The sequence below is a fragment of the Cucurbita pepo genome, chromosome 7 (assembly GCF_057944985.1).
Source record: "Cucurbita pepo subsp. pepo isolate OVF chromosome 7, ASM5794498v1, whole genome shotgun sequence".
Taxonomy (NCBI): Eukaryota; Viridiplantae; Streptophyta; class Magnoliopsida; order Cucurbitales; family Cucurbitaceae; genus Cucurbita; species Cucurbita pepo.
Window position 1 is genome coordinate 8,485,677 of NC_141804.1, and position 13,357 is coordinate 8,499,033.

At 34.5% G+C, this 13,357-nt stretch overlaps 2 protein-coding genes across 3 annotated transcripts; both read left to right on the top strand.

Moving 5' to 3' along the window:
- The first annotated feature begins 2,267 nt into the window (after positions 1-2,267).
- On the top strand, positions 2,268-10,585 carry LOC111799132 (Afadin/alpha-actinin-binding protein). 2 transcript variants are annotated; one of them, XM_023682543.2, is made up of 17 exons: positions 2,268-2,485; positions 2,606-2,634; positions 2,804-2,915; positions 3,025-3,122; positions 3,703-3,799; positions 3,878-3,967; positions 4,063-4,125; positions 4,212-4,286; positions 4,365-4,430; positions 4,521-4,598; positions 5,576-5,686; positions 5,761-5,838; positions 5,917-6,036; positions 6,912-6,955; positions 7,031-7,088; positions 9,006-9,079; positions 10,261-10,585. In XM_023682543.2, the coding sequence occupies exons 1-16, from the start codon at positions 2,453-2,455 to the stop codon at positions 9,036-9,038; spliced, it is 1,185 nt and encodes a 394-aa protein (XP_023538311.2). In that variant the 5' UTR covers positions 2,268-2,452; the 3' UTR covers positions 9,039-9,079; positions 10,261-10,585. The 2 variants fall into 2 exon arrangements, with proteins under 2 accessions (XP_023538311.2, XP_023538310.2); XM_023682542.2 differs by lacking the exon at positions 10,261-10,585 and having other exon boundaries at positions 9,006-9,274.
- Positions 10,586-11,912: 1,327 nt separating this feature from the next.
- On the top strand, positions 11,913-12,669 carry LOC147792007 (uncharacterized). Its single transcript, XM_087125589.1, is given in 1 exon segment — positions 11,913-12,669. A coding segment is annotated over 1 exon segment (555 nt). The 5' UTR covers positions 11,913-12,114.
- The last annotated feature ends 688 nt before the right edge of the window (positions 12,670-13,357 follow it).

The following is a 13,357-nucleotide window of genomic DNA, read 5'->3' on the forward strand; positions in this document are numbered from 1 at the left end:
CATTCTATTTGATGACCTCGACATTTGGGATTAAAGTTGTCACCTGATGTCCCGAGATTCCACTTGATGGCCTAGCATTCTCTTGTATCTTTTACGATAAATTACGTTACCTACTCTTCACTTATTGAGAGTGAAGATTATCCCAACATAACAACACGAGTCATTTAGGAGGTCATTCGACGTAAAATTGCTCAAAGTAAAAAACGTTTAACCATGTAGTTCCTATGGTTGAGTTATCGAAAAATAACGTGCTCTTTATTGATATAGATAGTGACTTTCAATTATTTTTAGTATTTTTTAATTATTCTATCCTCTTATTATTCACATGTGATTTCAATTCATTACATATCTCTCATTTATTCAAATGTATTTACGTGCATCCCAAATTTAATTTGAAGACAAAAATTTGTTCGATCTAAATTAATTAAACTAATAAAAAAAGGTCGATGTACAAAATTGTTTTTTTTCCCAAATATATATCTATATCTATATATATATATATATATATAAACTTATTCTTCCACGTGGGCTGCATTCATTGTTGCCTCTCCATCTACCAATCATTTTTAAAATATATATGGCTAATTAACTCTAATCCATATTATAAACATTTTTTTAATGTTAAATTATAAATTTAATATAAAAAAAAGAATTTAGTTTCTATATTTTAAAAATAAAAATTTTATTGTGATACTGAGTAAATGAGGGATACACGATTAAATGAACATCACATCTAAACGAGAGTGATCTTGAGGATAAGATGACTAAAAAAAAGCTTAGAAGAACGAAAAGTTAATATCAATATCAACAAAATTACCTTCCTTTTTCGACCGTTCAATCATAAAAACTTCATAGTTAAACGTGTTTTAATTGAAGTAATTTTATATTGGGTGATCTCTTGAAATTTTTAATCATGTCATAGGAGGATGTCAGGGTCATCAAGTGTCAAATTTGTAATAATTTTTATAATTTAATTCCCGCACAAAGTTTAATATTTAATATTGATTTCACTTTCATCCTCCAATAAATTTCTTCATATTAAATGAACATGATTTTAATTAATTTTAATATGGTTTAATCTCATTAAAGAAATGGTATAGTTAAATTAATAATAACGAACATTATTAAAATTATTCTTTAATTAAACAAAATTATTATAATAATTATTTCTGAAAACTATCCTCACAAATAGATGTGAATTCTTAATACTTTGTTCTCACTCACATGTTTTTTTTAAAAAAAAATCTCACAAGATGTAACAACCCAAGTTCACCGCTAGCAAATATTGTCAGCTTTGACTCGCCATATCGTCGTCAACCCCACAATTTTAAAACGCGTTGTTACGGAGAGGTTTCTACACCCTTGTACCGATGTGGGATCTCACAATCCACTCTCCCCTTCGGGGCCCATCGCCTTCACTATGACTCGTTAGATCTTACAATCCATCCTCTTCGGAGCTCAATGTCCTCGTTGGCACACCGCTCGAGGGCTAACTCTGATACCATTTGTAATAACTCAAGCCCATCGCTAGTAAATATTGTCCACTTCGGCTTGTTACATATCGTCGTCAACCCCACAATTTTAAAACGCGTCTGCTACGGAGAGGTTCCCACACCCTTGTACCGATGTGGGATCTCACAATCCACTCTCCCTTTCGAGGCCCATCGCCCTCACTATGACTCGTTTCTCTCTCCAATCAATTTGAGATCTCACAATCCACCCTCTTCGGAGCTCAATGTCCTCTCTGACACACCTCTCAGGGGCTAGCTCTAATACCATTTGTAATAACCAAAGCCTACCGCTAGCAGATATTGTCCGCTTTGACCCGGTTACATATCGCCGTCAATCTGACAATTTTAAAATGCGTTTGCTACGGAGAGGTTTCCACACCCTTGTACCGATGTGGGATCTCACAATCCACCCTCTTTGGATCTCAACGTCCTCGCTAACACACCATTCGGGGGCTAGCTCTGATACCATTTGTAATAATCCAAGCTCACCGCTAGCAGATATTATCCGTTCGGACCCATTACATATCGCTGTTAATATGACGTCTTAAAAATAGGTATGTTAGGAAGATGTTACCGTACCCTTATAAAAAAATATTTGGTTTCTATCTTCAACTAACTGTTATTTTTAGCCCCAACTTGCGAAATGAAGATGAAGCAATGAGGTGTAGGATAAGACAGTGAATGTGACCGCACATGATAATTTGAAACCCCATACCCACGGTGTAGTACAACTAGAAAAGGAAACGATGTCCGTTAACGGAAAATTTTACCAGCCCCTCATTTCATTTCAAACTCCATAATTCATGTTTCTCTCTTTAAAATTCCTCCACTGCCCCGCCATGGATCTATCCACCTGATCCCATCTTCCTCCTCCTCCTCCTTCCATGTTCCGACGAGTCCAATAATTCTCTCTCTCTCTCTCTCTCTAGAAGCTCTCAACAATGGCAGCGACCGAAACAGACTTCGATCTCAGAGTAAGATCCTCCGCAAACTCTCACATTGCGATACACCAGTTGTATTTTCCTTTCTTTTTTTTCTTTGTTTTTTGTAACTCTGTTTCTGGCTTTTTATGTGTTTTTCTTCTTCTTTTACAGCAATCTCCGCAGTCTATCTACTCGGTCGGGTGAGTTTCCTCTGCATTTTAGGGCTTTTACTTCGTTTTTGTTGCGGAACTTGTTTATACGTGCATATTGTTCTCTGTGTTGTTTATTTTTTGTCTAATTCACGATTTTTGCTGATGTGACTAGTGTTTTGGCGGAATTTGTTGATGTTTGGTTTTGTGTGTGCTTTAGTGACCATACGTTTGCGGATGTCACTAACTTGGACCATTGTTCAAAGTATTTGAACCAGACGCTTATCACATTTGGATTTCCGGCTTCACTCGATCTGTTCTCGAATGATCCGGTTTGTTTTGGACCTTTTAGTCAATAAGCTGGTTTCGTTGTTTTTCCAGTTTTTTTTGGCTTGTTTAGCGCTATTGTCTTGCGGTTAATATGCGTACTGAAATCTGTAGGTGTCGATTGCGAGGACGTGCAATTGTATATATTTCTTGCTTCAGCAGAGGCAGCGTGACATTGAGTTTAGGGAATCTGCTAATGAACAGAGACAAAGGTAATGGCATTTTGTGGAGTCGGTATAGCGTCTGACATCGCCAAGCGCTTCAATTAATGAATATATTGATATGTCTCTGTGAAATTTATCAAAAGATGCTCTGTTTGGTAGTACTTTTGCTTTAATAGGAAACATTTTAATTGATAAATGAAATGGAACTAGTATCAACTTACGAAACCAAAAGAGTTAACAAAAGATTCCTCCAATTGGTACATTTCAGAGATAGCTCACAATTACTGAAAGATTTACATACCAAAACCCTAGAAGAGAAAATAAAAAGACAATAATCTCATATAGTCAACACATTCCTTACTTTATCAAGTCATTTGAAATGGTCTAGAAAGCTTTCTGTTTATGTAGTTATAAATCATTTGAAGTGGTTAGCTCCTTATTATTCAATATTTTCACCCAGAGGATATCCACATCTTTGCATCTAATCTTTATCTTGTCTTCATTCTAAATTTTGACGACTTTTTATGTCCATTATATGAAATGGAATATCTTATTCTAATTCACTTCATGACCCCTTGAAATACTGTTATCAGCTTATCTTTCTATTTGTTTATATCTCTTGTGACAGACTACTTTCAGACATATCAAGATTGGAGACTAAAGTTGAGAGGCTGGATTCAGTAATACAAGCTAAAGATAGGGAGATTGCCACAATCACGCGAACAGTACAATCTCAGAACTTCTTTGAATTATATCATTTCTCTTTCTTATTCTTATTTTACAAGGAAATTCTTTCTCATTAGGAAGCCAAAGCGAAGGCTGCTTTTAAAGCCCAAATCGAAAAGCTACAGCAGGAAAAGGATGAGTTTCAAAGAATGGTTATTGGCAATCAGGTTAGGGTAGTTGGATACTGTGAGATAGATACTGGTTTTTATGTGATAATGTAAGTATTGATGAGGAAATATACTTTCTGTTTATATGGCCAAAGCAAGTAAGGACTCAACAAGTACATGAGATGAAGAAGAAAGAAAAAGAGTATATCAAATTGCAGGTGGGATAGGCTCTATGGTGTTTTTCAGTCCTTGATTTTTTGGAGAAGATTAATATTTACAAAGAGAAGCTGTTGTATGTCTGCAGGAAAGGCTAAACCAAGTTTTAATGGAGAAAAAGAAAGAATCTAGATCAGGAATGGAGATAATGAATTTGCTACAGGTATATTTTAATTATTTATTAATGATGTAGAGATAATGGATCATTTCAGTCACTCAATGGCTTTTATGATATGAGCAGAAAGAAGGACGACAACGAGGAACATGGAATGGAAAGAAGACTGATAATGATTTCTATAAAAAGATAGTATGTGAACTTCTTCTTTTTAAAAGATTTGGACAAGAGCTTGATTTGAATTTTAGTGATTTAATATTCTTACAAATATTTCTCCTTCAGGTGGATGCTTATGAAGTAAAAAATCAAGAACTGATGTCAGAGAATGCTGATTTAAAGGCATTGTTGCGTTCAATGCAGGTTTGCAGCCATTTCATAACTATTTGTACTATTAGTTTACTGAACTTCTTATCCGATAAATTTTGAAATGGTGCGCATGCAATAAGATAAGGGCACAAAATACGTCTACAATTTGTTATGCTGGTTTTTATAATACTGAGGTTGTCAGTCATTCTTTTGATCTTTTATATAAGTGTATGGCTGGTCTAGTACTTTTGAACCTCATTGGTATATACAGGACATCTGACCTTTTTGGATCACTATGATAGTAGTTTGTGTGAGACAAGAAGAGTGGTGGACCTTTTTGGATCTGCAGTGGTGGACCGAGAGTGGTGCTAGGATAGTCTTTTCCAGCTTTTTGATGTTAGCATTGTCAGAAGCAGGGAGTGCAGTTTTATGATGGAGTCCCTCTCTTACATCACCATTTCATGCTATAGGTTGGGTTTGTGGCAGATTGGTTTCTTTGCTACCCTTTGGGGTCTTTGGCTTTGGAGGTGTCGCTAGTGAGGCTTAACCCTTCTGTTTGGGTGCAAGTCTCCGAGGATTTTTGTAATTACTTGTTTGGTCTTATTATTTGGGATTGGATTCCTTTTTTGTATGGCTAGTTTCTTGGCTCCTTTGGTGTAGTCTGTATTTTGTATGCTCATGAATCTTCTGTTTTTTGTATTCTTTCATTTAAAATGAAAACTTGGCATCTCTTCAAAATAGAAAGAAGAAAAATTATAAATGATGGTAGTTTGTGTGTGTACACCACTTATTTTAGTTGATTTCTAAAATACTTCTGCTAGTTCGTTTTATTTCTCCCTTCTATTGATAATTCCATGTTCCTTATTTTCTGAATTCGTAACATACATCTTTTTAGTTGGTTACACTCATATATTCTGTTTTTTTCTTTTCTTTTTTGGTATGTTTTTTGAGTTATGCTTTTGTGTCTTCCATATGTATTTTTGACGTATAAGCCAATGGGAGTTCAGTTTATCTTGTGCATTGATTTGCAGGTCGATATGCGGGATTTCCTAAATGCTCCAAATGGACTACCGAAGCAGCCCCTTACAGTTAATGAAAGAGTTGAAAGTGAAGGTGCACAGTCTCCATTTGGTGGGAGGACGGTATGGGCTGAACTATGCTTATGTGCTCACTTGATTGGTGCATTGGTAATAACACTTGTATTGTTTTATTGCAGGATGTATTTGACCTTCCCTTTCATATGGCAAGAGATAAAATTGAAGAGAACCTTCGAAATAAGATGGCTTCTATAAAGGTGATTTGTTTTTCCTTCTACATCACTATCTTCTAGACAGGCGAGTGCTTGTTAGTAATAGTATTTTGAAATTTGAAGGAGCGGATGGGTCAGCTGCATGATGCTCAGAAAGAATCTGAAGTTACTTCTGAAGCTACCGAGAGGGAACTTGAGTTAGAAGCACAACTTGTAGAGGCAAGGAGCATAATCCAGGAGCAGGTACTCTATTTTTATTTCTCAGCAAATTAGAATTTGTATGCGCCTAACTTGTATGTTTCTCAAGAGAGAAAAAAAAAAAAAAAAAAAAGTGAAGATTTTTAGACTTTGTATATCTGTTAATGTTTTTATGACACTATAGAAATATATTCATTCAAAAGGGCCCTATAAGAAGTTAATCGTATATGAGAAGATTGGTTACGTAGAAAAAGGAAAATGGATTCATATTCTCATACATAATAATTATATAGGAACCGGACTAATCTTTGATTTCTTTTTGAAAAAAAAAAAAAAGAAATCAATTTTCTCGAAGTACCAAGACCATTCCAATTACAATACTCGTGAAAAAAGAACCGTAATAAATGAAAAGAAGAGGCATCTTTCACCCCGGAACGAAGGATTTGAACTAAAATTTCCAGATGAAGGGGATAGGGGATTAATACATCTGACACATAATTTAAATGTGGTAATTTATCCTCTAAAAAAGAAAATATTGAATGACTTGATCGTAAATTATAAGATTTGCGATTTGAATATTTTGAGGCCTTGCCTCTTCATTTTTTACTGTTCGTGTAGCGTGAAAAGCTATTTACATTACCCAAATCAGTGCAATTTATGTTTCTCTGCATTTGGTGTGCTGGTAAAGCTGCTGCTCGTCTGGAAATAGAAGAGATTCTTTTACACTAGCATTTAGACTGCAATTTTCTCTGAATATTTAGGTCATAAAGATAATGTTTGGACTTTCTTTCTTCTGCCTAATTTGTGCTATGCCATATACTTTTCCTTTATCCATCTTATCAAACCAAAATATTCATATCCTTTTTGGAGAAGCTAAAGTTTTAGTACTCACTAGCTGTACAAATTGGCTTTTATTTCAGGCATCAATTATGTCTAAACATCTTGCCAAGTCTGAGAGGCCAAGGTATTCATACATTTCCTCATACTTCTTCTTAATGTAGTTTGGGCTTAAATTGATGTACCACCAACACTTTTGCAGGAGTCTCAATGGCCCTTTTGATTCTGGCAGAGAATCCATCATTTCATCCCCCAATGAGGTATCACTCAGATTCTTTTCAACCAGACAAATTTTTCGTGGTTCTTTCTTCAAATTTAAAACCCAACTAGTATTTGATTTCATTGTGTGCACATATATTTTAAGAAAAAAGGGTACCATTTCATTTATCAAATGAGCTGTTCATGCAAAAGATCAAAAGAGTTTCAATAGATGCCTTCATTTGGTACTAATAGATAAGAGATTATAGTTATAAAACAACACTTGTATGGGGTTCCAAGAAGGAAAGAAAACTGATCTCCCACAAAATCTTAAACCATCTATCATCCCATTTGATAATTCTATTATTTCTTTCTTAACATATATTTTATGGTAATACTTTACCATTGCCTTATTTCTAAAAGTATGTTTATCAGTTACAAACATCAATAAATCTACCATCTGTTTCGCCTTTGCCATTTCCCATACAAAAATGGAAAACAAGTTTTCGGAAGTCTTGTGGCAAAGCTGCATGATAGAAAAAGGTGTAAAATGAACCCCACCTTGGGGCTTTTATTTTTCCACTTCTACAGCTCTACAACCTAGAACTTCTTCCCAATCCTAAATCACAACTTTCACAAAGTGAGAGCATTTATCCACATAATCTTCGAACCCATACACGGCATTGATAGCCTCAGCAGTCAGTATTTAAGGGAATGTGTTACCCTGGAATGAAAACCTCTTGACCCCTCATCTTCCAGATTTGCATTGAATTCCATGACTATATGTGCATTGGCGCCATCTTCAGTTTTTAGTGATATTTGAGATAGAGAGTCTGTTTGGAAGAACTGTTTAAGTGCTTAAAAAGGTATTTTAAGTGAAACAAAAAAGATCAGTGCAGTTAGAAAGTCATTCCAAACAAGCACGTAGTTTGGTAAGCCTAAGTTCGGTTCACGTGGCAGCACTAATCCCTTCTCCTAGTTGCAAGATTCTTTTTCAATGGCTTTATTCATACCGTTTCTCGACTTATTCAGTGATAGAAGTGAGGGATAGAGGTGGCAACTTAGCCTACTTCATTTCTAAGAGAGGATGTATAAATATTAAGTTGTGGGCTTGATTTCTGTGGGTAGGAGGAATCAAGTGGACAAGAATTGATTTTGGGGCTCAAGATGGAGTAAATTTCAAGTATAGGTTTTTTTTTTTTTCTTTTTTGAAGAAACCAAACTTTGACTTGTCAATAAGAGCCACGAGATCGAGAACGAATTCAGTCCATGGTAGATATCTACCTAGATTTTAATATCTTGCCAGTTTTTTGGCAACCAAACGTGGTATCATACTGTTGTCCCATGAGATTAATTTAGATGATAGATGATTTAGCTACAGCGACAAGTTACGTGTCTATGCATAGTTAGCAAATGTGCTTTGTGAATGAACTGAAATTATTTCGATATCAATAACGTCGTATAGTTATAGTTATTACAAGATGTGGGAATGTTTGTTACCTGATGAGATTCAAATTCCCGGAACATAGTTGATGCCATAGTTCTCATCGTTGCAACCCAACCGTTTACTAGTACATCTTATAGATGATGTCTTTTCTGCACTCGTTTGTATTTCTAGTATATCTTATAGACGATGTCTTCTTCTCACTCATTTGTATTTCTAGTATAATCTTATAGACGATATCTTCTCCACACGTTTGTATTTCTAGTATATCTTATAGACGATATCTTCTCCGCACTCGTTTGTATTTCTAGTATATCTTATAGACGATGTCTTCTCCCCACTCATTTGTATTTCTAGTATTTCTAGTGTATCTTATACGTAAGCAAGGCATTTCTGGTCCTTTATAGAGAATCGAAATCACTGATTTGTAATTAGCGCTCGTTTGTATTTCTGTTGGCCCTTTAAACCTCTCACATTCTTTAGCTTTGGTTTTTGCTTGCATAACTGGTCTCTTTCTTTGTGGTCACACGTGCAGGGAGTAGGAAACAAACAAGCTCAGCGGCTATAGAGTATTTGTAGAGTTGAGTGGCCGCAGGGACAAGCAAACGAGTAAGAGCTATCTTACTGAATAACAATTCTTAACCTGTTCTACTTGTTTGATTGATACACACAGTAAAGTCATATATAGCTCTAACCTTAATTACTAGTGTAATTAGTATGTGGCTTCCCCCTTTTAAATTATTAATGCTCCCGACTTCCTCACGATTTTCATCTAAATTATTTTTTTCGTTTTTGTTTGATCCATTTCCTAAATTTTATAGGACAAACCATGAAAGTAAGCCTTTTAGAAGAGCCTTGTTACTTGTATAGGATGCTTAGAAATGGGGATGAACAACTAACATAACCATCGGTGGCTCGGTTTCTCGGTTTATAGTCCCGTTCTCTGATTTGAGTTCATTTTGTTCTATTGTTTAAGTTCGGTTCGATGATCATTTGATTTTTTATTTTTATGCGCTTTTTTTTTTTCACCTATCTCTTTAAATTGGTTTTTATCTTTATGAAAAAAAATATTTGAATTTCAAATTCTAAACTATTTTTTAAACTTTCGAAACTTTGTTTGAATTTTAAAACACTTGAAAATAAATAATAAAACAAAGAAATTCGCTTATAAGCTTAATTTTAAAAAATGGGTTTGTTTGTTTGTTTGTTTGTTTTTTTTTCTCTGTTACCCATTTTGCATAGATTATTTAGCAATAATTGGATGATGGTGTCTTTTTTTTTTTCATTTACCTTATGGGTAGATGCCAGCCTATCCGTATTAAATGGATAAAATTTTGGGTTTTGAATATGTAACGACCTAGATCCCACCACCAGCAGATATTATCCTTTTCGGGCTTTTCCTTTCGAGCTTCCCCTCAAGGCTTTAAAACACGTCTGCTAGGAAAAAGTTTTCACACCCTTATAAATGGTGGTTTGTTCTCCTTCCCAACCAATGCGGGACATCACAAAATATCATTAAATTAGAAATAGAATATTTAAGGTACAGAAATTTAGAGTTTCATAAAGTTCCTAAAAATCTAGATAAAAAAGAAAAGAAAAAAAAAAAAGGTTAAACCCAAGTAATTAATATACTTTTATTCCTTTCCTAAATATAAAAATTAAAAAACATCACAATTTTTTTTTTTTTTTTTTTTTTTTAATAAACATAAATATTGATTTGGAATGCACTATTTTTGTGAAATTTTGTACTTTTATGTATTTGATTTTAATGCATATTGATTTTCTTCAAGGCCTTCGTGAAGGAAATGGAAAACGGATGCATTTAGACAGACATTTGAAGCTTTATGGTTTAACTAGAAGAAGAAGGGTCTCCAATATAATATGAAAAAGTAAGTAAGGGTTGCTTTGGTTTTAGGTCATTTCTTCTTCCACTTTCCTTTTGGCCTTTTTAAATTCTTGACTCTTACATCTAACCTAATCAACTTTCAAACATTTGAAAGTCAAAACCCATGAAGGTCAACCATTAAAAATTTCCTCTTCGGTGACCGACTCGACCTTATTTTGAGCCTTTGCGTAAGGAAAGACGTTAATATATAGGTAGTATTTGGTTTATAACTTAAGTTTATGCTTATGAAATCTAGATTTTTATATTACAAATTAAGGTTATTTTGTTTTAATAAGATACTTAGGAAATGCTAACACTTAGTTGAGGTTCAAATTTTCAACCTTTGATTGCTAAGTTAATTAATATCCAATTTTAGGTGTGAAGTATTTGAGTAATTGCGAGCTAATATTATTCAGGAATGTAGGGTTGTTTTGGGACAAGTTTTAAAGGTTAAATTAATAAAAATATCTTTAAACTTTCTTAAACTTAAAAAAATTTCAAAAATATTATTACCGTTACTTTTGGAGGGAAACCGTTAACATTTTGTGTTAAAAAGTTGAGCGTATTTTTTAGTTTTTAAAAGTTTCATTAATATCATTAAATATATTCTTTAAAATCTTCTAAAATACCCTTAATTTTTTTTTTTAATTCATAACTATTTTTACTATCAATACTATCTTTCGAAAATACTTATTAATTTTCAAAAGTAACATTAAAAAGTTTGGATATAATATGAGGTGTCATTAAACGGTTTTTGTCCATAATGAAAATTTTTTTGAACTTTTTATAAACGTAAAATTGTTAATACTACTTTTAAAATTTTATATCTATTTTATAAATATGGTACAACCCTAAAGATATTTTTGAAACTAAGGGTGTTTTTTTAAACACTTAAGTTCAAAGATATTTTAAGAAGTTTACAAATTTAGGTTCTAGATTTTTTAACTTTTTTTTTTTTTTTTTTTTTTTTTTTAAGTTTAATGTATTTTAGACGATTTTCAAATTTAGGTTCTAGTATCTATCGTTTACTAGGACTACTGGGGTATCTAATTCCATTCACTCCCTTAGCTTTCGTCTCTCAGTGTCGGCTCAGCAGAGTGCTTTCGCCGTTGGTGTTTTTTTCGATCTCTACGCATTTCACCGCTCCACCAAAAATTCTCTACGCATTCCCTATGCTCCTCCAGGGTCGAGCATGATAATTAATGCATGAACGATTCTCAAACTGAGAGCCTAAATTTATTGACTCATGACAGTTTATGGGTTCCGTTGATAACGTTATAAATTTTCACGTGTGAACTAACGTTTTTTCGACGAAATTCAATGAAGGGTCTAAATTGATACACTTAAGTTCTAGACTAAAAATTGATTATAGTATTTTTTTAAATGATATAAAATTATAGCCTTAGATGATTGATTTATCGAGAAACGTGATCACAAAAGTCAAACGTCAAATTTTATTTTTAGGGTCGAAATTAAAATTCCGAAAAGAGAAAAAATTCGGAAGAAACTAAACTTTACACATGTTATAACTTACAAATTAATCCTCATAAGAACATGATCATGTGCCTCGAAACTTCACCAAAATCCTTAAAATCAGCCTCTTCCAATTGAATCCACATTTCTCTATATAAAGAACACCAAGAACAGTCCCTTGATCTCACAAAAAATTTGAAAAACAACTCAAATTCCCATAAAACAAACCAAATCCCCACACAAATTCAATCAAATTCTGTTCATTTTCTTGGGAAAAGAAGAGAAAATGGATACAACTTTTCATTGGGATGTGACGAACAAAGTGATATCAAGAACATCTTCAATTGGTTGTTCATCTCGCAGCATTTACTATTGTGGAACACCTGAAGGTGTCCCTTTCAAATGGGAAACACAGCCAGGAACTCCCAAACATCCACCCCCTCAAGACATGCTTCCGCCCCTCACCCCTCCCCCGGCGGTTCTCAGTCTCGGGTTACCGAAACCGTGCATCGAACAACCGAAAACCCGACCTCGACCCCTGATAAGGCTTCGGTTTTGGAGGAGAAGCAAGAAGAATGGTAGGAGAGATGCCCGAGCTAGAACTATTGACTATAGTAATGAAGATCGTTTTGGTCACTCTGATAAGTTGGAGACGTTTTCGTTTCTTAGCTCTGTTTGTGAGTTCATGACGTCGTCTCGGGATTCTATGTCGTCGTCGCCGTCGTTGTCTTTGTCTTCTTCTTCATAACCATCATCGTTCCTCGAGTCGTTGACTGTACGACGACGTCTGAGTTGTAATGGTTGGCAAATTAACCGAATTCTAGCGTGTTATCATTGCTAGGAAACATTTAGAATATCAATCAATAAAATTCTTGTCTTTTGGCTTGATGTTGCCATAAAAACCCACACTTTTGTTGGACATTTTGGTCGAAGATATATATATCTTAGCTAGTTGAATTATACTCATGTTTCATTTATAGATATAGTAAGAAAAATATCTTGAACTCGTAGATATTGGTATGAATATTGAGAAAACCGAATATGTTAATGAAAATAGTAGCAATAATATTTTTTTTTTGAAGTTAATATCAATTCTATCCGTAATTGTAACGATCCACCATTAACAGATATTGTTATCTTTGGACTTTCTCATTCGGGCTTCCACTCAAGGCTTGCTTTGAAACGCGTCTGCTAGGGGAATGTTTCCACACACTTGTAAATGATGTTTTGTTCTTCTCTCCAACCAATGTGAGATATCACAATCCCTAACCAATGTGGGACATCACAATCCACCCCACTCGGGCCCAGCGTCCGGCACTCTTTCCTTCCTCCAATCAATGTGTGACCGCCACCAAATTCACCCCCTTCGAGGCCCAGCGTCCTTACTAGCACACCGCCTCGTATCTACCCCCTTTCAGGGAACAACGAGAAGGCTGACACATCGTCCAGTGTCTGGCTCTGATACCATTTATAACAACCCAGATCCACCGCGAGTAGATATTGTCATCTGCTAAGAGAAGGTTTCGCAC

Excerpts from the sequence above, each read along its gene's own strand:
- LOC111799132 (XM_023682543.2), top strand. The coding sequence starts at position 2,453 with ATGGCAGCGACCGAAACAGACTTCGATCTCAGA. Across the intron at positions 2,635-2,803 it reads CAGTCTATCTACTCGGTCGG|TGACCATACGTTTGCGGATG; the intron begins GTGAGTTTCCTC and ends TGTGTGCTTTAG. Across the intron at positions 4,287-4,364 it reads AGATAATGAATTTGCTACAG|AAAGAAGGACGACAACGAGG; the intron begins GTATATTTTAAT and ends TGATATGAGCAG.